At 39.1% G+C, this 20996-nt stretch overlaps 1 protein-coding gene across 4 annotated transcripts in view; it reads right to left on the bottom strand.

The window, feature by feature from the left end:
• Nucleotides 1–17850, bottom strand: part of hecw1a (HECT, C2 and WW domain containing E3 ubiquitin protein ligase 1a) — a 91564-nt gene extending 73714 nt beyond the window's left edge. For 2 of the 4 annotated variants that reach the window (XM_026179143.1, XM_026179145.1), the window contains exons 1-4: nt 15941–17850; nt 5587–5644; nt 1704–2025; nt 402–509 (exon numbers count right to left, since the gene is read on the bottom strand). In XM_026179143.1, coding sequence (XP_026034928.1) covers nt 402–509; nt 1704–2025; nt 5587–5613 — 457 coding nt within the window. In that variant the 5' untranslated portion in view covers nt 5614–5644; nt 15941–17850. The remainder of the gene's footprint in view (nt 1–401; nt 510–1703; nt 2026–5586; nt 5645–15940) is intronic. The other 2 variants (XM_026179142.1, XM_026179144.1) reach the window with 1 other exon arrangement.
• Nucleotides 17851–20996: the final 3146 nt, after the last annotated feature.

Here is a 20996-nt window from a genome sequence, read left to right as displayed (position 1 = left end):
AAAAAAATTATAATAAAAATAGTAATAGTAGATAATAATAACCGGTGAGCAGCGGCAGCCAAGCGCGGCAGCGTTCACTCGACCGGAAGCCACATCTATGTTTTGCCTGTCATATGGAGCAGGTGGTAGAGTCGTGCTTGTTTGAGATATTTGTTTTCATTTGGGTCACAAGTCACCAGCTGCTAATATCATCTTGACTGTAGTTTAACACTAAAGTTTTACCTTTTTGACACGACTGACTGCGTATGTCCACAATTCCCCCCAAAAATCCAATATAACGTGAGTGACGTGGAATCGTTTGTTTTACTTTATATTGTGAGCTGTTTGGTGAAAGACATTCACATTTTCTTAGAGACAAAGTGTTCCCTATATTAACAAAAAAAACATTTTTTATTACTCACGTTCACTGAAGTGGGAGCTAGAATCAATTTTCCAGACTATTTGTCCTTTGTGAGATCCATTGATGCCTCGGTTCTTGTAGTCCAGAAAGTTCTCCGATAACGTCTCATCTGGAAAGAGAGATGAATGAGAGCTCAAACCATACTGCACGTCCAAGCTTCTGAATTTCTTTCTGTAATGTATTGGCAACAAAATAAAATGATAGCTGAAACTACTGGTATTCACTTATACAACTGGACAAGTGGAAATCCTTTGCTTTGAGATAAAGTAAACTCTGGTTTTACATATCAGGACATGATTATTTGGCCCTTAGCACATCTGAAAATTAAATAAGCGCTTTATGTATGAATGTACCAGTCTGTTGTATCGTTGTGGAGAAATGTTGGCCCACTATTGATTTTAAACAATGCTTAAGTAGTTTTAGGTTTCTGATCCTTCGCTTACGTACGGCTCTCCCGTGGTCTTGCTGCGTCATTTTAACAACACCACCATGTCCACCACGAATTCTTCTGTGTACCAGAAGGTTTCCCAAAGTGTTACTTTATTTAAGTTACAGCCCACTAAAGGTGGTTATACAAGATACTGAATCATAGGGTGTAAATAATTTTTCACTCACTGCTTCTGCATTTGGCTTAGTGTTTATTAAATAAATAATTTATGATATAATAATACAACAATTATTTCTTCTAACATAACAGCTCATGTGCTGTTGCTCATCTCGGGTTGTATTTACCTCATTTTAAGACCTGCCTGATATGTAAAACCTTGGAATTAACTGGGTGTACTTTGTTTTTAATGTGACTGTATGTTTGCAGATATTGCCTATCTAGAACAGACTACCTGATGCATGACATGCCTGCTTGAATGAAAATCTATATCACAGACTTCAGAGCTATCAGCTTTTTCAGAGAAGAGCACTGAAGTTACATTGTTGCTTTGTGTCTTAAAGCTTCATTAGCAAGCCTACATGTTACCATTAGTCAAACAATAACATAAATACATACAGAAAAGTAAGTAAGGTAAATGACTACAAGTGGTTTGTGCATGCTGTAATATCCAGTTTCTAACTAACCACTTGTGCTCTCTATTTACACACATCTTTGATTTATTTTCCACCTCTGGGACTTATGCTGCCATTTTTAAACAAAGACAAATGGCACTAAAATCATGACGTGATAACCATCACAGCAGAGGACAGCAAACCAGAGTAGCATACTGTACAAAAACAAATAAGATTTTTTTAACACTACTTTCAGAGTCAATATATTTAAAACTCTAAAATCTCAAAGCACGTGACATCTTACCAACTAAATACATCCCAATCCAGTCTCCAGCATCCACTTCTTCCTTGATGTCCCATGTGATCACCAGGTCTTCGGACTGGCCTATGATGTAGTGGGAAGAGCTGATGGTAAGAGTGGAACGTGCATCTGGAGAGACCAGATCAGTGTCGCTGGTGGAGCGTGACAGTCCCAACATAAAAGCATCCTGGTTCAGGCCATTGACAGCAAAGGACTCAGGGCCATAGCTGTGCCGAACCGCATCCTTACAGCGCTGGCGGGTCTGGCTGCTGCGAGTTGGGGATGCCATGGCCGCCAAGCCCAGGAACCGATTTTGGTACAAGTTCTGCAACGACATACACAGAAAGAAGCTTTTAGCAGAATCAAAGCTACAAAAACACGAAGTACCTACAGTGGTTGAAAATTTGTGGCCTCTTTAAAATGTAAAAGTGCATTTTCATATACAATATAACTTTATTTGACCGGCTTTTGTAAAAACAAAATAAAAAATAGAAATCTGTCAAAAACTTGTTTAAAACAATAAAGTGACTGAATTCACGTTTTTATACACATTTTGATCACTATGGTGGTCAGTGCTCTCTCTTATGCTGCAGCTTGGTGGACACCAAAACAAAAAATATCCTCAATATCAACTCGATCACACAGTTGCACAACAATGCAATGATGATGCGCTGATAACAGAAAACGGTCATGTATTTTAATGTTGTCTGATGACTGACGTCAAACACAGATCTTCTTCCAGCTAGAAGCAGAGCAGCTTGTGTTTGCTAACACAGCAATATTCTGTTAATCGTTTAGCAGATTGTTTTTTAACTGTGACCAACAGCTGAAATGCAAGCTACTAAATCAGTGTTAAATCAGCCTGCCAGTCATCCTGTGCCACTGTAGGGACCCACCACTGCCTCTGCTCTTCTAATTTGACACTTCCAATCGAAAAAACAATCGTGGAATTTACCTTCACCTTATTATTATGTGTGTATAGTCTGTGCTTTATCTCTTAGTTATAGTAAGTCTGTGTGCCCTAAGTTAATATGCTGATGTGTCAGCTTGTGGGTCCCATTTGAACACTGACAGTGAGCCAGTTAGATGATGACACAGTTTTTGTAATTCTGTCTCTGTACTGAAGCTCTTAACAGTTTTTAACAAAAGCATGGCATTCAATTCAATTCAATTTTATTTATATAGCGCAACAACAGTCACAATCACAACAACAGTCGCCTCAAGGCGCTTTATATTGTACAGCAGATCCTACAGTAATGGTAGGATCACAGTAGAAATTACAGCCATTCTGAGATATATAACCACATTTTCAGAGTCTCAACAGGAATTGGTCAACTGATGTACAAGCTGTTTCATGGTCAGGTCTATTAGGTCTCTGCCTATTATTCCTTGGCAGCCACACAAATAAAATATATGTAGGGCACTCTGAATGTTCAACTTGGATGTGTCAGGTTTTCACCGAGGCCATCAATATGCTGAAAAAATAAAAATAAACCTATCAGAGAGAAAGCAAAAACTGGCCAGTGCTTTCTTTCTGTTGTATCACTTACATCCAGCAACACCAAAAGGCCTGGAAGACTCAGAACAAAACTTATGTGGGCGATACCAGAATTCTTTTCTTGATTAAGAAAAATAACTTGATGTCCAAAGTGTACAATCAAGAGACAGAGAGGGTTACAAGAATGGCAAACCACTAGTTACCCTCGGCAACTGGAAGAGCCTGCAAAGTTCTACAAAAAATTAACTTGCGCCAGAATGATGGGAAGAAAACAGCATGGAGGAGGAAAGGCACAACTCGTGATCTTCAGCATACCATGACATCTATCAAACATGGTGGAGACATGGGCACACTCATCATTCTTTGTATTTACTTGGTTTATTTTTGTCTCATATTAGAATTTTTGGATGATCTGAAACATTTCAGTTTGACAGACTGTACATTCACTTGACTGTAGAGAGGTGGTGCTGAAGGTTCTATGATGTCTTTTATATTTGTGAAAGCCAAGGCCTATTAACTTTTTGTTAGTATGATTAACTACAACTTTGCCAGCATAAAAAGGATTTGTTTGACAGCACTCACTGTCAATACAACGGAAAAGTCCAAGGAGCTCAGTGAAGAGCTATGAACGAGGATTGCAGATTTACACAAGTTGTGAATGTCTCTTAGAGCCATTTCTAAGCAACTCCAGATTCCAAGATCATCAGTCCAAACAACTGTATGAGAGTACAAGTTATTTGGATGTGTCACCGCTTTGCCAAAGTCTGCAAGAAGACCCTCAGATTAGTTAGGGTGTTCAGGAACAACTCAGGTCAACTGACATGAACTTAAAGCTGCTGCAACACTAGTCTCACTGTTGACAGTGAAGCCAGTTTTACATTATTATGGACAGAGGGTGCTGACCAAAATAACATGAAAACGTCTATCGTTTCATTTTACGCTATTGTTTGTGTCGTGGTGTCGCAAAATAAACTGTTTACGGCAATATTTTTTCATCGTTTTGATGGACACTGTAGTTGCCATATTAATTTTTTAAAGTTCTCTCTTTATCTTATATTTAAAACAGACAGGCGACTGTTTTCACGCGTTGCCGTTAGGAACAACGGCGGTAAACCCAGCCGCCGTCCTCTTCTTTATTTTCCACATAAACCTTTCACAATAAAGCTTAAGATCCTGTTGAGATTTTTCAAAATAAACTGAAATGATGACAAACAGAAGGACCGGTCAAAACAATACGAGGACCTTATTTCTAAACGAGGGGCTAGCATGGACATGGTTCTGAAAAGTCTGACACGGACCAGAAAACTGTACTATGCAAATTATTAAGGAAACCGGTCCCCACCCCAGACTCAAACACGACAAACCTCTTCTACCACCTACGCAAGGATCACGTGAAAGAGTAATCAAAGAGAGTTTAGGGAGGAGAAGCAAAAAAAGAGCCGTCAGGTGCTCAAAATCAACCTTAGACTCAAACATTAGAACAGGCCTTTCCCCACAGCATGCTGTGTAATAAATACGCACAAAGAAAATGGCCATTACAAACTTGTATCTAAAAATATGTGGTTTCATGCACTGGTGAAAACACTCGACTCGCAGTACAGGTAAAAGCCAGAAAAATAATTCATATGGACTCTACCAATTTGAAAAACTGCCTGTACCGGACTCCAAGTGAGACCACAGGATGCTTTGACACTGCTGACGTCAGCGGATACAGCCCAAGGTTCAAAAGATGACAACATTGTTGAGAAATTGGGGAATTGATTATTTAAAGTTCAGGAAAGAAGCAGAGCAGCATGCACTGACTAAAGTAACTGACCTTGATTACAACTCACTGCCCACTCTATCGACACAGTACTGTACTTCATGTGAACAAAGGTGTACTGTTTAAAGAATAAGCAGACCAAAATTAGGTGCCAGTTTTGTTTTTGTTCTCCTTTCTTTACATTTGAATGTTTCTACCCAATAACTGAAAACTGTTTGTTTGTATACAAAAAACTGATGCCGTGTAGAGGTAGTTTTTTTTCTTGTACTATGACTACTTTATTTCTTTGGAACTGACCAAAGTTTTAAGTTTTCAGTTTGTGAGTGTTGTTCTGTAGCACTTTAAGCTGTAAGTCGAGTCAATTAAGGTTTTAGTTTATCATATATAGCTATGGTATTTATTTAAAATACAGTTGTGGAGTTTTTACAGTTTACAAATAAGATTTTTTTTTATCGTCCAACCAGTGTGTGTGTGTGTGTGTGTGTGTGTGTGTGTGTGTGTGTGTGTGTGTGTGTGTGTGTGTGTGTAAAATTTGCAGCAGCTTTCGTAAATGCACAACAGAAGCTGGGTGGAGGTACACATACAAAGAAGCTGGAGAGTGATTGCAGGAAGGAGGGGGCACTGACCTTGAAACTACAGAGCTGCATCAGCATAATGACCAGTCAACCCAAAGCAGACCAAAACCTGAGGGAAGTGGGAGGAGAACGGTGGGGTGTTACAAACCACAGAAACAAAAAGCAGAAGCAGTGAATGCAGAGGAGAAAGTGAAGTAGGGTGTTAGGGGGGGAAACATCATCATCATCTTTTCATACTTCATCTTTATCAGATAAAAATATGAATACTTCAAGAAAAGAAGCACAGATGGAGAAACAAGTGGAAACAGAGACATGGAGAACACACAAATATAGCACAGATAGAACAGACAAATAGACTCAACACAGTTACAACACATACAACAAAAATCACTTTTCATGTGCATCTGCAGATGTTCACATGGTCAGTGTTCCTGCAGGGGAGAAGCAACCCTACAAAAATTAACAAGAAGTCTCTGAATGTTGTTTTCTGTGAATTCATCACAACCTGAAAATATGAAACTTCAATAAAAAATAAATATCAGTAAAAGAATAGATAGGATGAAGACTAACTATTATGGGATGACTGGGCAGTAGCTGTGTCACTCTACGTAACCAAGGGTTAACGGACTAGCAAAAAAGTGCCACGGATCCTCGCTCGCCACACAGCCCCAGGCCTACTATCACTGTGTTATATAAGCAAACAGCCACCCTGGCTCATAAAATGTCCCGAGGCACTGAGGGAAACACACCATTAGTGTTACAATATACACAATAACTTGCAGTTTCAAGCAAAACGTAGCATTACTTCCACATGTGGGGCAACAGCGGAAAAAGTGTTGATTTGTAGAAGCAAAACACTAATATATGCTCATTTGTTCAGCCTTGAAGAGAGCATTTTCTGAGTTTTCTGAGATTCTGAGAAGTTCTGGACTATTTTGTTGTTTTTTCTACCTCTGCTATGGAAGTTACGATTTTGGTTTGGATTTTCCATAAATGTCTGTCTGTAAAGGTGAAAGCTCAGAAAGTTTAGAAAGAAAACATTGTAGAGGTGTAGATTGGGCTCAACAATCCATTAAAATGTAAACATAATTTCCTCTGGGATTAAAAAAGTATTCTGATTATGAAATTTGGCTTACATCTTAATGACCTTGAAGACTGTGGCCTACAACGTAAGATTAGCCTTACTCAGGGCAGATACACATGGAGACACAAAAAAAAAGGAAAGAAGAGAAATAACAATTTAACATAAACCAGTGACACACCCCTGATCACCCCTGGCAGGGCCTCCTTGGATGAGGGTGTCTAGTCATAATGGCCGAAACACCCGATGAATACTGACGATGTGTCCCAAATTTTAATAAGATAATCTAGATCACATCTCTAATCACTAAACCTAACCGAAAAATTGCAGATTAGCTTGGGTAAAAGACCGAAAGTTGAGGCACACAACGATGTGTCCCGTTGGTAAAGTTTCTGGGCTGCCTTTCCTCATAACAGCCATCCCTCAAGATTCTCTCCATTTAAAGCAATGCATTATCAGGGACTATAACATCTAGTCCTTTTACTGAATCATGTATTAGTTGAACATTGACAAAAAGTCTTGTAACCATTATTCTAACAAATGTTGTATACAGCCAAAATATAGAAAGTAATGCATAAGGATTTAAAATATAATTCCATATTCCACCGCTAACATCTCCTCTAAGGTCACCAGATTGATCTGAAGGGCAAAGTGCTAATAATGCCATATACAGCTATTTAAAACTTACTGCCACTTTTTATATTGACAACAGAGAGTAATACAGGGAATGATATGTGGCCATTCTAAATATCATGATATGTTATTCTGACTTTGTTATGTACATCAGAGTAACAGGTTCTAACCATTTAAATACATAACAATTTGAATACATGCGCACTGTTCTGAATAAATATACATTCTGAGGGTGAAATACTTTTTTTTAAATTTGATATTTATTATTAAACATTTTCACCTTAATAAAAAAAATGTATTTAAAAAAAATAATTGTATTGAAATTTATGTCAGATATATTAAAATTGGTTTCGATTATCTCTTTTATTATCTCCAGTATCCTTTTGTTTCTTGTCTAGTATTTGTCTTTGTTTTAAGTGTTTCTGTCAAGTTCTCTTAGACTCTTTTGCCTTATTTTTAGTTTACCCCCCAGTGTCTCCTAGATTTAGTTCAGGTGTGTGTAGGTCCCCAGGTGTCTCCACCTAAGGCCCACCCTAAACAACACCCTGATCTGATGGCAATAATTTATGAAATAAACAATCAGATGTGACACCAGCTATGAAACCATCAACTAAGCAGCAAAGTATTTGCGTAGGTGACAGGTTATTTTCCCATTGACTTATACACAACCAAACTTTATTATGCAAGCACAAGAGCTGCCTCCCTGCAAGTTTGCAAAATGTCTGCATTCCCACAAGCACACCCAGCAGAGCCCCTTAAAAGGAGAATGAATCCAATTAAACCATGTCTTCTTCCTGCCCTACGACAGAACTTTGCCAATCAAGTACCAGAGACTAACCCCCAACATGTAATTAGGAACAATTCAACCCTCACCCTAAAGTATTTCCGTGCTTCTGTGTTTATTATTAGCCCAACAATAGCTCCAAAGATAGCCATGCAATGGCATATCATTTTATGTAACTAGTCGAATTTCAGTAACTCTCCAAAATCTGGCTTGAATTTCGCCTCTAAGTCTACAATGTCACAGTCATAAAGCCGGGACTATGCGCAGGATTTTTCACTGTGAGCTCAGCCCCTAGTTCCACTGTAACATCCTCACTTAGCTAGAGGAGGAAACTTACCGCAAATAATCAGAGCTGGTGTTGGCAAGCAGGAAAAACATCACGTAGGCACCTTTTCTGGAACACCAACATAAACTTTGCTCACCAGCTGGACCACTTGCCAGATTTGCCTCCCTGCAACTTTGTCCATTTGCCAAAAATGAAAAGCAAATTGAAGGATTACTCTCTGGCCAGACTGCAGAGTATCTATGAGAAGCAGAAGACCAAGAGATGTAACAGGACTACTACAGACTGACCTACTACAGGAAAAGCAGCTATGCTAAAAACGGCCCAGAGGTTAAAGAATGGGAGACAAAAATTTGAATAAGACAGAATATGATTGAGCCTGCAGCAAGAGTTTAATTTTCTTCCATTAATCAGGATAAACAACAAATCTTTAAATGCACTTGTTCTATTTCTGTGACTAAACACAATACAGTAAAAGTTTATGTACTCAAGGACAGTCTGACATCTGCGACTGGAGAGTCAGGTCATATCTGCACGTCAGTGTGAATGAAAAAATGATCAATATTACATCCCAACACACTGATACCTTATGTTCATATTTTCTTACTCACCCTTCTATTTTCTAACAGCCTGACTAACAGTTAAAGATACACTGAGTACACACTCACTGACTACATATGCATCAAAAAAACAATGCTCATGTGTGACACACATATGCAAATAAGAGAGAAGACAAAAACTATACAGTCACATTCAAATCCCTACAGTGCTCATTAGTTTCATAGCTACACATCAGTACAGTGCCATAGCTAGCTACACTAAGGCAAAACTCTCCTAGGAAATGTCCCCACTTGTACTTCCTGCTTATTCTTACATTTGCACAATTAACTGGTATAATCACATTCAGTCCAGTATGGGAGAGATTTGGAAGCCTTTACTGTGATAGCACTACAACAGAGAGCTCCCTGACCAATATAAGCACATGAGAGCAACATGGACTTAACATAATGATTTTCATGAACACGTTTCATGAGTTTCATGAACACAGTATTGCAAAACACAGTGTACTACAGAACTAGTATTAATCTGAGTGATGACCTGACTATCATCAGGAATGTGGTCACTTAGTAGAGTCTTCACTTCATCTCAAAACTGGCCATTGGCTATGGTTAGGATTGGATTTTGTATTAGGCTCATAATAAATAGTCACTTTCGAATGAAGTTTCATTCATACAATCAAATATTCTTTCAGCACAGCTTGTAACACTAACTGAACCCAAACCCATTAATTTTGTAACAGCGCTAAATTTGACCCCCCCACCCACTGGTGCTTTTAAACTAAGACTGGACCCATTTGCTAATGTACCCGTCGATCTTATTGGTCCCTGTAAATAATGTACTGTAGACCTATAAACAGAATCAAAGCAAATTGCTAAAACGACTTAATACAAAGTAACAATCCGCTCAATTCTGAATCAGAAACATGACCTGTGCTCTTGGTAAAACCTAATAACAAACCGAATATCAATACTTCTATTTGTACTTTAAACAGATCGAGAGCAGATTGCTGATGCAGTGAAGTCTTAGGCTATACCATCAATGCGGAGCTCTAATGGTTTTCCCAGCAATGTCAAGCAGTTGCTGGGGAAAAGGACATTTTGAACTTGGTTTAAATATAATGTAATGTTTTTATTTTTAAAAGTAAGTTGGAGTTACTCCATCAAATTACTCTATCATTTAACAGAACTACACACAGTACAATACAGGAGAAAAGATCTGCAGATTGATTACAACATTGCAGTGTCAGTCTAGTGTGTTTGGTGTTGATGTATGTCTTTTGTTGGAGATCATTTTATGTACTGTAGCCAATAACAGTTGAGAATAGGAAAAAACCTAAAGTGTACTGAAATGATACAAGAGGTCCTGCCCAGAGAAGGTTAGACTCCTGTTGTTCTCCCATGTATTTGGGACACACAAACATTGAGTGTATCTGCTACAATATACAGTACAAAAACTTTGAGAACTACAATAGAGTTCCCATAATGCTTAAAGGTGTACACAAACTCCAGTGAGTAAGTCCATGCAACTTCAGTTCTGTTATTTAACTGTCAAGCAGCAGTTTTAGATGCGGATTGAATATTTTGACTGATACTGTTTGCACGTAATGAAACTTGCAGATACTAGTTCTTCCTGTTAAGATCTGTTTGTGTCCCTACATTTCCATTCTGCAGAATAACGCCTTCCACATGAGTGTTTCTTGCACACAAAGCTGGTAAGCTGACAAAGTAAATTTAGCTTTTGTTTCGTTTTGTTTTTTATTGTTCTTGAGTTTTTGTCTGTGGGATTAAAAATTCAATGGAAAGACAGCTTAATGAAACTGAGGTCTACCACAATACTGACCACAGTTTAATTTCTTAAGGAAAAACACTTTTAGGCCATAAACAGCATGCTATGTTTGCCCTGATGCTGTGTGTGCAGTAGTGTTATCCAAGAAGTAAAAGAAAGAAAAAAACGGGTTGTGAGATACTAAAAATCATAACAGCATGCCGATTTATAATAGTCTTAATACCAACAATAGTCTTCTCAGGCTGTGCCATATCTCATCATCTGTGATAATACTGGTTTAAATTGTTGCATGGTATGAAAATGTCATACTGCAATCACTTCTATAACAACGCCATGCACTTTCTATAGTGCACGCAGCAGCAACAAGACAAGCCGGGATATATCTGAGAGCAAGAGCCACATGTCAGCCTCCGATGAGTCGAAAAAGACAGCTACTTCAAAAACCTCCAATAAAGCGCATTAATTAGCAAGATATTGTTCCCATTAAAGGTGGAAACAACACACAACTGAGCTACAGACGAGGACACACTAACAGCTGGTGATGTTCGATATAAATGTAAACAAATAACTCCACCAAGTGTGGCAGGAGCACTCGCAATCTGCACTCCATTAGACAGAAAAAGTCAAGAATGAATGGAATTTACTAACGTAGTCACATGTAAAAAAGGACCTCTTTAGGCAGCTGCTTAAAAAGTTGGACCAAGACACAACATATTTGATATTATATTATATTGTGCAAATGACCCTACAAAGTGGTGGCAACAAAGTCAAGCAGCACAACGAACCTCCCAAAGCATTCCTCATAAAGGAGTTTGAGAGGTCAGTAAAGCTCCAGTTTCACACTAAATTAAAGAGTTCTCATAAATGCGAACGTGGTTGGCATGTTTTTTGCACTACGTCAGACATCTTAAATGGTGCTGTTACCGTGTGTTATTCTAATCTTTTCCCATTTTTTTAATAACAGCATTTTTTGCTCTGTTTTCCCCAGTGGCATTGCAAATGGTATTAAGTAGTGGTGCACCGGATCAAAAATCTCACAGTTTTAAGTCACGGATCGGATCAATTTTCGGATCAGCAAAAAAGAAAATTTTTTAACATTTACTTATTAACTTTTTAAGTATTTTTTGCCTGTTAAAAACATTCAACTCAAGACTCATTCCACGCAATTATATAAAAACTAATTAAGGTGCAATATAGGGCAGTACAGGGCTTTATATCTACCACTCCGCTGTGATATAATGAGCGGTCACGTAGCTTTCCGTTGACCTGGAGGTCCACCCGTTTGTAGTTGGGCAACAGAAGATGCCTGGGACAGTTCAGCCATAACTTTAATCTTCTCCTGCTCATACATGCCTGGGTACGATCTTGCCACTAAAGCAGACGCGCATCATAGCGTGGCTCAAGCACATTCATCATAGTTTAAACCCCTTGTTTTGCACAACAGAATACGGCCTCCCGTCTGCAGCTAAACACCCCAACAGCTTCTGTAATAGCTTTAGCCCGGTCGGATTGGGCAGCAAAGGGCTGCTTAAATGCTGCAAACTCCTCTGCTCCTCTACTTGGACTGCTAGCGCTGGCCATAACTATCGCTTGACAGACCCACCACGTGCACCATACACATACTTTTTTCTTCTTTATCGAATCTTCGGATCACGTGCGTGCCGAACCGTGGAGTGGGATCGGTTCGGATTACGGATCAACCGTGATCCGTTGCACCACTAGTATTAAGTATCTTTTTTTCCCTTGGTTTCAGCACAGGCTTTAAAACTCTAGTGTGGAGGATCAGATTGGGTCTGTTGTGCTAAAAGTGGTAAAGTAGCGCAAGTTATTTAAGAGGATGAGTCTGGGGTCCTCCCTCTGTAGACACTTAACACAGCCCATTTTGATGCACAAAATCAAATTAACTTTCCTGGGAATAAAGAAGAATTAATTCCTTCCATATTTTATTTAGATGAGAAAAGTCATTAAAATCAAATTATCTCTCAGCATTATTTGAATCGTTCAATATTAAAATATCCACAATTTAGCCATGATAAAATTATAAAAGGGATGTTAAAGGACTGAAACAAAAAAACTGCTATTGCTACATCATTAGGAATAAAGACCAATGGCATACTCTGCTTCTTATAATGTCCCAGTAAACTTGATAAACATGTTGTACAGTTGTCGCTACTGTCTAAATCAAACCAAGTGACACAAAGCAGTGACTGCTAACAAACACACACAAAACTGAAAACACTGAAAATCTTTACCAGTCCCCAACTACACACAATTCAATTGCAGATGTTGTTTTTGTTTAAAGCTTGCAATACTAGGACAATCATATTAGAGACAGAAATAATCCATGATCAAACAATTTCCACTTTATTAATCAAGTTAGTTGGTTGCAGCAGTTGCTGTCATCATGCAGTAAATGGCCACTTTATGATAGCTTGCACACTTTTTTCTCTCACTTGAAAGGTTAAACAGCTAGAAAACAGTGTAAGTGTTGCTTACGTTGAGTTTTTTTGTATTGTGAGCTTTGATACTCACCAAACTATAATAAGTGCTGGTAGAGCTTCTGACTGCGTATAACTTTTCTCTGCAAAACTCACTAAAAAGAAACCTTTAAACTACCTTTAGTCCTTTAAACGTCTTGAATGAAAAAAGCTACAGGCTACACTTCTCATGCAGTGATAATCTTCTATCAAGTACACTTTTATTACTGGAAATCTGCCTCTTCTGTTTCTTGCATATACATTTAAGCAGTGTCTTTTAACAGGCTGAAGTATGAAATGATTACATTACAGCTAAGTGGCAGAAGCTGCTGCACTTATCCTAAATTATTCCATTTTTCATATTTCTTTTTAAACTATTGTATGGCTTATTTACAGTATTCCTGCTTGCTTAGATCAATTTTTATGTTGTCTTTTATTCTGCTGAAAAACTGTCAGGTGTCAGGACATAATGTTAGGCAGCCAGCTGTGGCAGGAACATCATGGTAGTTTTAATTATTATATATCATTACCTGATCACTTTGAGGAGTTATCCACTCAACAGCATTTTCCCATATTGGGTGTTGTTTTGATTGTATCCGAGTTGCCATGACAGTTAGCATGAGCAGACAAAGACATGTTTAACCTGCTCTTGCTACAGTAACTGTGTTGCTCCTCTTTCTGTACATGTTGACCTGACTTGGCCTCTCTCCAGCCAAACAGAAAATGTTGCACTTCTATTTGCTTTGACAGAATTCTCTCGATAAATCTGACTTTCTTCTTGCCAGTGTAACTAATATGTTTTTACATATGCAATCCACAATGATGCTGAATTATGTAAAGATAATGCAACATTCAGCTGATTGGATCAGAACTTGTGTTACATTTAATTATGAATAAAGAAAATCTGGGTAAAGTGCTTAATTTTTTTTTATTTTCACTATGAGATTATTCTGTCTTGTGTTTTAAATCAAATGAGTGTTTCACCTTAGCCAAAAGTCACTCATTGTTTAGTTCTGTTGGAACAAAACAACAAAGTTTTCATCTACCTGGTGTATCCAAATGTAATCTCACAAGTGAAGATCTATAAAGCCAAAATGCATGGAAGAGAATTCATTTGAAAACAATTAATTTCAGGTTTCTGAAACTACACTTGGTTCGCATGAAACCTAACCCTACCCCCAAGTAGTTCAACATCCACCTGGTGAATGTTAATATTAACTAACAATCAAAATAAATAACTGAGAAATAATTATGATTATGCTTTTTTCAATAATCAGAGACCCCAATCAAACAGAAGAATGGATTGGTTAAGCAGGGATTTCCCTTAAAATAACAAAGTGCTTTTCTGGTTTATCATGCTTTAAATCTGACAATCCATTAGAAAAATCCTTTTCACTTGAGCCTGCTTGATTAACATTTCTTAGCATAAGAAGGTGAACCACTCAAAGAAAACAGTGCTCGTCAATTTCAAATTGCTTATCGTTTTACTTATTGCAATGCCCACAGAAAGATAAACATAAAAAGCTTATCTTCAGAGCTCAGGTCACAAAGATGTGCTCAAACCTCTTAGGCTTTCTAGTAGAAACATTATTCAGCCCTGTGTGACTTACAGTGGAGTGGGTGATACATGAAAACATCAGGGTCTGGTTCTCATATTCATCATAAACAACCTGAGTTCACCTCTGGTGATAGCCAACCACTGCAGACTTGCATGCAGTTAAAGGAACTATGAACATCATTGACATTATACAACAAAAATACTGCATATATGAGAATATCCACCATTAATTAGTACCAACCATACCTATGTGCATAATTATGAATATGTTAAAAATAGCTGGTGGCAAATCAGTGGCATCCATTCAGAAGCGGAACAGAAAACCCAGCAAAAAATAGGTTTGCCCTATTGATACTGGAAGATCTGAGTTCATAGTAAGAACCAAATGGTAGTGTGCAATACCTAGTAAACGTTGCCTTTTCCCCATTGTTACAGGGATTTATGTGGGTCACAATTTACTCAGCAGCTTGACAGCTAGACAAACACCATCACTGGTGATATGCATCCCTTCGTGGCTATACCTTTTCTATTATTATTATTATTATCATGTCTCCAAAGAACAGAAGCAAACAAAAGGAAATACACAGATCATGTGTGGCTCCAGTATTTAAGAGGATTTTGTGGATGGGAATCCTCGCACAAAGACCGGAGGGGGTAAGCCTTTCTCTTGTATAGCCTGCTCGTGGTACATTACAAATAAGGAGGAAGAACTCAGTGCGACGCTGTAGGGCCCCGACATCTTCAGCGCCAATACATTCACGCCAAACATCATTCAAGAAATTAATTAATTTAATGCAGCGCTGCTTACCAGAGAAGGGCAAGGTTTTCACTGAAACATGGCTTAATGTCTTCATACAGCAGTCGCCACCCTTCAATTCGGCACGTGTAATACAGCTGACACAGTCTCAATTTAGATGTTTTATTACACAAAATAACAACTTTAAAGGATGTTACGCCCTTGCAGCAATAGAAAATTAAGCTACTGGGGAAACACGTTTGGCTTTAAAGTAAACCGCCTCTGAAAAGGCACTGTGTCTAAATGCTGCGGCTATGTACTTGATATTTTTGCTGACGTTATGTACTGTTACAATAAATCACTCACTGTTTAAACAATTCAGCGTAACGTTTCCTCCACACGGAAGAGAATGACATAAATGCGGGTTACCGAACGCTGGGCCCGCTGCTGGAGACTGGCAGGATATGACACTACATCAACGTTAAGGCAACAATGGAGGCGACCTACCTGGGATAAAATAACCTGCCGGTGGATCATTCTCCAAAGGTAAGGGTGGGAATTCAAAGAGGTACACGCTTGCTAATTTCCATCGAGCTCCATTTCGTAGGCAAAGTGCAGTAGGAGTGTACACAAACGGCGTAGTGAGTCAGGGCCGATGAGGCACGCGAAAGAGGCTTCAGTCACATCCTTCACTCTTTCTCTGGACCAAAGTAAAGCTAGCAGCAACCGCGAGCACGTCCCAGGATGCGGCCAAAACACGCCGTCAGAAAACCGAATACCGCGAAGTTTTTGGTCAGTATTTTCCGAACTCAGCTTATCTGATATAATGAAATGTGACGTAATACTTTGTGTGGAAATCTATTCTATCCCAAATATTATTTTCTTACAGTTTGTTGCATGACAATGTAAGAATGCGATTTCCGGTGGAACTTCCGGTCGTTTGAGGCGAATTTCTCGAGCTTCACTGAGCTGGGTACCAGTGTCTCTCAGCCAATCCGAAAGTGGGTTTTCTGCCTCGCGTGCGCTACCTCCTCATCTCTACTCCCTCCGCACATGTACCTAGTTACGCGCACGCGATAGCAAGCGCTCGCATTACTCCCACCGCCAAAACAACAGAAGCTAAAGACGGAAAGACGAAAGGAAAGCTGGAACTTAGTTCAAGCAGGAAATGCGACTCCGTCCCAGGCAACCGTGTTCGCATTGTCGATGCTGTGCCTGCAGAACAGACATTTTCGTATGTATATGAATACAGGTTGAGGATGAGTACAAGTGAAAGCTGGAAATCCCGTATTTCTGAAAATGTTTTCGTGTAAAGCAGTGTCGCTTTCAAGCTGCCAGCTAGTGACTACAGCTCCGGTTACCTAGGTGAGCCGTTAACGTATTTACTAGCAGGTAGTATGTCAATCAGCAGTATTCTTTGCTTTCATTTATGGCCACTTCAGTCTTTTCAGCGAACGTTTATCAAGTGTCACCATTTGTCACTTAAATTTGCCAAATACAATTCTCTTTCTGTCTCCCTGAGCCACACACTTCCAGTGTTGACCTGGCAACCAGACACCATTGATAAAGCCGCAGGTGAAGTGGGCAGGACGTCATAAACTCTCAGGGGAGCCACCGAAGGCACTACCAATGAAAGTGTAATGCAGTGGAGTCTTTCTGTGCAGATAAACAGCCCCAAAGCATAATGTTTCCACCTCCATGCTTGGACTGTGGGGATGATGGGTTTTTTTGGTCATACTCTGCATTTTTCTTCCTCCAAACATGGACGGTTCAATCAGAAAGCTAGATTTCGTTTTCATCAGACTGCAGCACTCTCTTCCAAGCCTTCTCTGAATCAGTTAGCTGTTCATTGGCAAACTTAAGGATGAGCTCGTACTTATGAAACAAGATCTTGCAGGGAGATCCGGACTGAGGGTGATTAATCGTCATTTTTTATTTCTTCCATTTCTGAATAATCGCACCAACAGTGGTCACCTTCTCATCAAGTGTTTTTTGCTGATGGTCTTGTTGTCCACCTCAGCCTCGTGAGGGTCTCCAATCTTGTTCCTGACATCCTTTGACATCTCTTTGGTCTTGCCCATGGTGGTGGAGATGTTGGACTGGAAAAAATGGATTTGTGTTATAGACATAACAAATTGACATCAGGAGTATTTGTAACTGATTGACTGATCGTAATCTGTGTGCCATGTGGGCTCACAGCAAGTCTGTGGGAGCCAGAATTCTCAGTGGTTTGTAGAAGATCAAATACTTATTTCACTCAGTGACGTGCAAATTAATTTAGAATTTCATGTATTTTCCTTTCTAGACCTTTTGGTTGTTTTTCTGTCTCTCTCCATTAAAGTGAAACTACTGTAAAAATTAGAGGCTCATCATTTCTTTGTAAGTGAGAAAATATACAAATTCATCAGGGAATTTTTGCACCCACCTCCCAAACAGTAAGAATACAAAGAAATTGCATTTTCAAATAAAACCAGGATGCATTCACAGAATTAAAGCCTCACCAAGGCACCACACTCTCTGAGGAGTATTTAGTTTTATGTATATTCATTTTGTTTTCCTTGTTCTTTTTTAAACATACTTTAAGAAGTTTGTAGTGCAGTAAAAATCAGAAAAGGGCAGCATGACGGGTGTTTACTCTGATTACACAAACATTATGTAGGAGCAGGAAATGGATAATAGGTGTTGATTCATAAATAACTGGACACAAATAACTTGAGCTTCTTATATAATATTATACTACAGTATATTTCTAACCCACTAGGCAGCTCATTTTTTGACAATACTACAAAACCTTACGGGTTCAACTTAAAGAGAAAGCAGATGTGAAATGTAAAAATGAGATCAGAGGTCAAATGTGACGTGATATTTGGATGCAAACTATCCATCCGTCCTCTTCGGCTTTTCTGGGCCAGGTCGCATTGGCAGCAGCCTAGAGAAGCCCTGACCTCCCTCTAAACCACTAAATCGAGGGCTTCGTTTTCGTTCTCGCTTCACCATGACGGACCAGTACAGCGTCCACATCAGTTCAGCCGCAGTACCTATCTGTCTGTCGATCTTCCCTCACACGTGAACAAGACCCCAAGGTACTTAAACTCTTCCACTTGGGGCAGGAACTGAAAGTTTGACCTTATTTGACCTTGAGGAAGATGTTGGAAGCCAAACGTAATTTGATATTTAGAATCCCGATATCTAATTCCCTATATGTCTATATGTTGTCATTTCAAACAATGGCAGCAATAAACATAGCATACTTGACAGAGGTCAGAGGTCAAATGTGACGCGATCATACAGTGAGATTTGCTGGACGCAAATTTCCAAATCGTTTGTGTTCCTCATCACAGCTTTCCCAACATTATTTTGCATTCCTGAACTTGACTTTTCATGAAGACAGTCTCATGCTGTATCCAGTGTTTAAAGGGCAAAGAAAAAGTCTAAAAGGAGGTTGGTTGTTTAGAGACATCTTGACTTTCACCACACTCAGGTTTAAGTCATTCATGTCTCAGATGTTTTTACACATTATTTGTATGATTTCCAAATACCTCATTAATTACAAGTATGTGGTTTTGTTAGGTTTAGGCATTAATCTACTGGGTGGCATTTAAGAAATTACCATGGTTTAAGTCAAAATGTAACAGCTGTCACATCTTTCAAGACTGTGTTGTCCTGGTTGCCATAGTGACACCTCACCTTTCACTAACATACACACACAAAATGTTACAATTTGCATCCATGAACACAAAAATATGTTACATTTTTGTGATTATTTTGCAAGCTGCCATGAGGCAGAGCTGCAGTGAGAGGGGATATGCCTACTTTGGTCATTTCTTGCACTGTGTAGTGCCTCTGGGCAAACCTCAGGCTCAAGATTTTGCATTACCAGCATTAATTCACACACCCAATCTACCTTGCTGTCATAGTACACACTGCTGGTTTAATGGTGCACTGTTAATAAACAAGGTCTTTACCTAATTTAAATGAGTGTGTTTAACTGTTTATTATACAGATATCTGTGATTTTTGCCCATATTACTACGTTTTTTATAGTTATTCCACCGAGCAATTTGCACGTGATTTTTTTCCAAGTCAGGAACACTTCTACAACAACAAGCATAAAGACAGTGAATGCCTACTGTCAAATCTTTCATTTATCCATGCTGTTATCATTATTTCAGTTGTATTTTGATTTAAATTCACAAGCATATGTTTTGTGGTTTGTGGGTAGGGAACAGTGTCAAGGCTTGTCTATTAACATACCTCTATGACTTCAGGGTTCGTCTTCAGGGTTATTCAAATTTCAGTAAAAGTGTCCCTACACATGTGCAGTATGTGGGGCACATAAATGCACCAGAAAGTGAGATCACTGTCTCTTAGTATGTACCTGATATTAAGGAACAGAGTGAGGTGTCCCTTAAAAGCCAAGCCTGAATAAATGAGAAGGGTTGGAGTAATCGAACATGAATATCATAAAGAATGAGATTTCTATATTGAATCTGTCGGGGCCAGTGGTGTCAAAGGAGTGCTGATGAATGTTATCCGTGTGTTTTTATACCTCACAAGATTTTGGGAATGGCTGTGGTGCACATGTACTTTCAGAAGAAGGAACATGATGTAACATATAAGATTGAAGGAGGTGCAAACAGGTGGACTACAACTTAGAACACAGAAGCCTTTAAGGTGGTGATAGGGGAGAATGCAGCTAGACAGCATCAGACTATAGGAGAGGAAGTGAGTGAATGCAGAGCCAAGGTTAAATGGTGGAATTTGAAGAATGTTGCACAGAGTTCAGGAAGGAGCTGAGACAGGCTCTGGGTGCTAGGGAAGAGTAACCAGAGGACTCGGAAAGTACAGTTGTGAGGAAAACTACGAAGATTTGGTGTATAATCTGGACAGAGGAAAGAGGACTTGGAGAAGCGATGGTGGAATGAGGAAGTACTGGAAAGGAAGTACAGGAAAGTATTCAAAGGAAGAAGTTAGAGAAAAATAGCAGGACAGTCAGGGAGATAGGCAGGAGTATTGTGAGAGAGAGACACGGCAAAGGCTTATAGTGAACTGTAGTTGAACTGAAAGAGGAAGATGGATGGAGCACAGTTACTGAGTCAGGAAGTGCAGCGGAGTAAGGAGGAAGTAAACATAGATATGAAGAGGATAGAGAGTGGAAAGGCACTTGGTCCAAATGGCATACCTGCAGAGGTACGAGAGAGCGCAATTTAACTCAGTAACACACAATCATCTCAACTGGTTTGAGAACATGACAGGGAGTTCTGTGGTTTTGAACAGGCATGTCCATATTCAAGTTTGGGAGCAAGACAAAAACATTGTCACGCTGAAATTGTCCAAATTCTTTTAATCAGCCTTTGATTTTTTTTTCCTTTGTTTTTGGGCGACATCAGTAAAATAATTCATATAAAATGAACGAAAAGTGGAAAAAACCTTTCAGCTTTGAAATGTAACCCTGAAATGGTCTGAGTGCGACTCAGAGCTTGGACTGTTACTCTGATGCCATCTGGTGGACAGAACCTGGTGATGCATCAGTATTACACTACTGATTGTTTTTGGTTCATGCA

This window comes from Astatotilapia calliptera, chromosome 9, assembly GCF_900246225.1.
Source record: "Astatotilapia calliptera chromosome 9, fAstCal1.2, whole genome shotgun sequence".
NCBI classification, from domain to species: domain Eukaryota; kingdom Metazoa; phylum Chordata; class Actinopteri; order Cichliformes; family Cichlidae; genus Astatotilapia; species Astatotilapia calliptera.
This window is presented reverse-complemented; position numbering and strand designations above follow the sequence as displayed.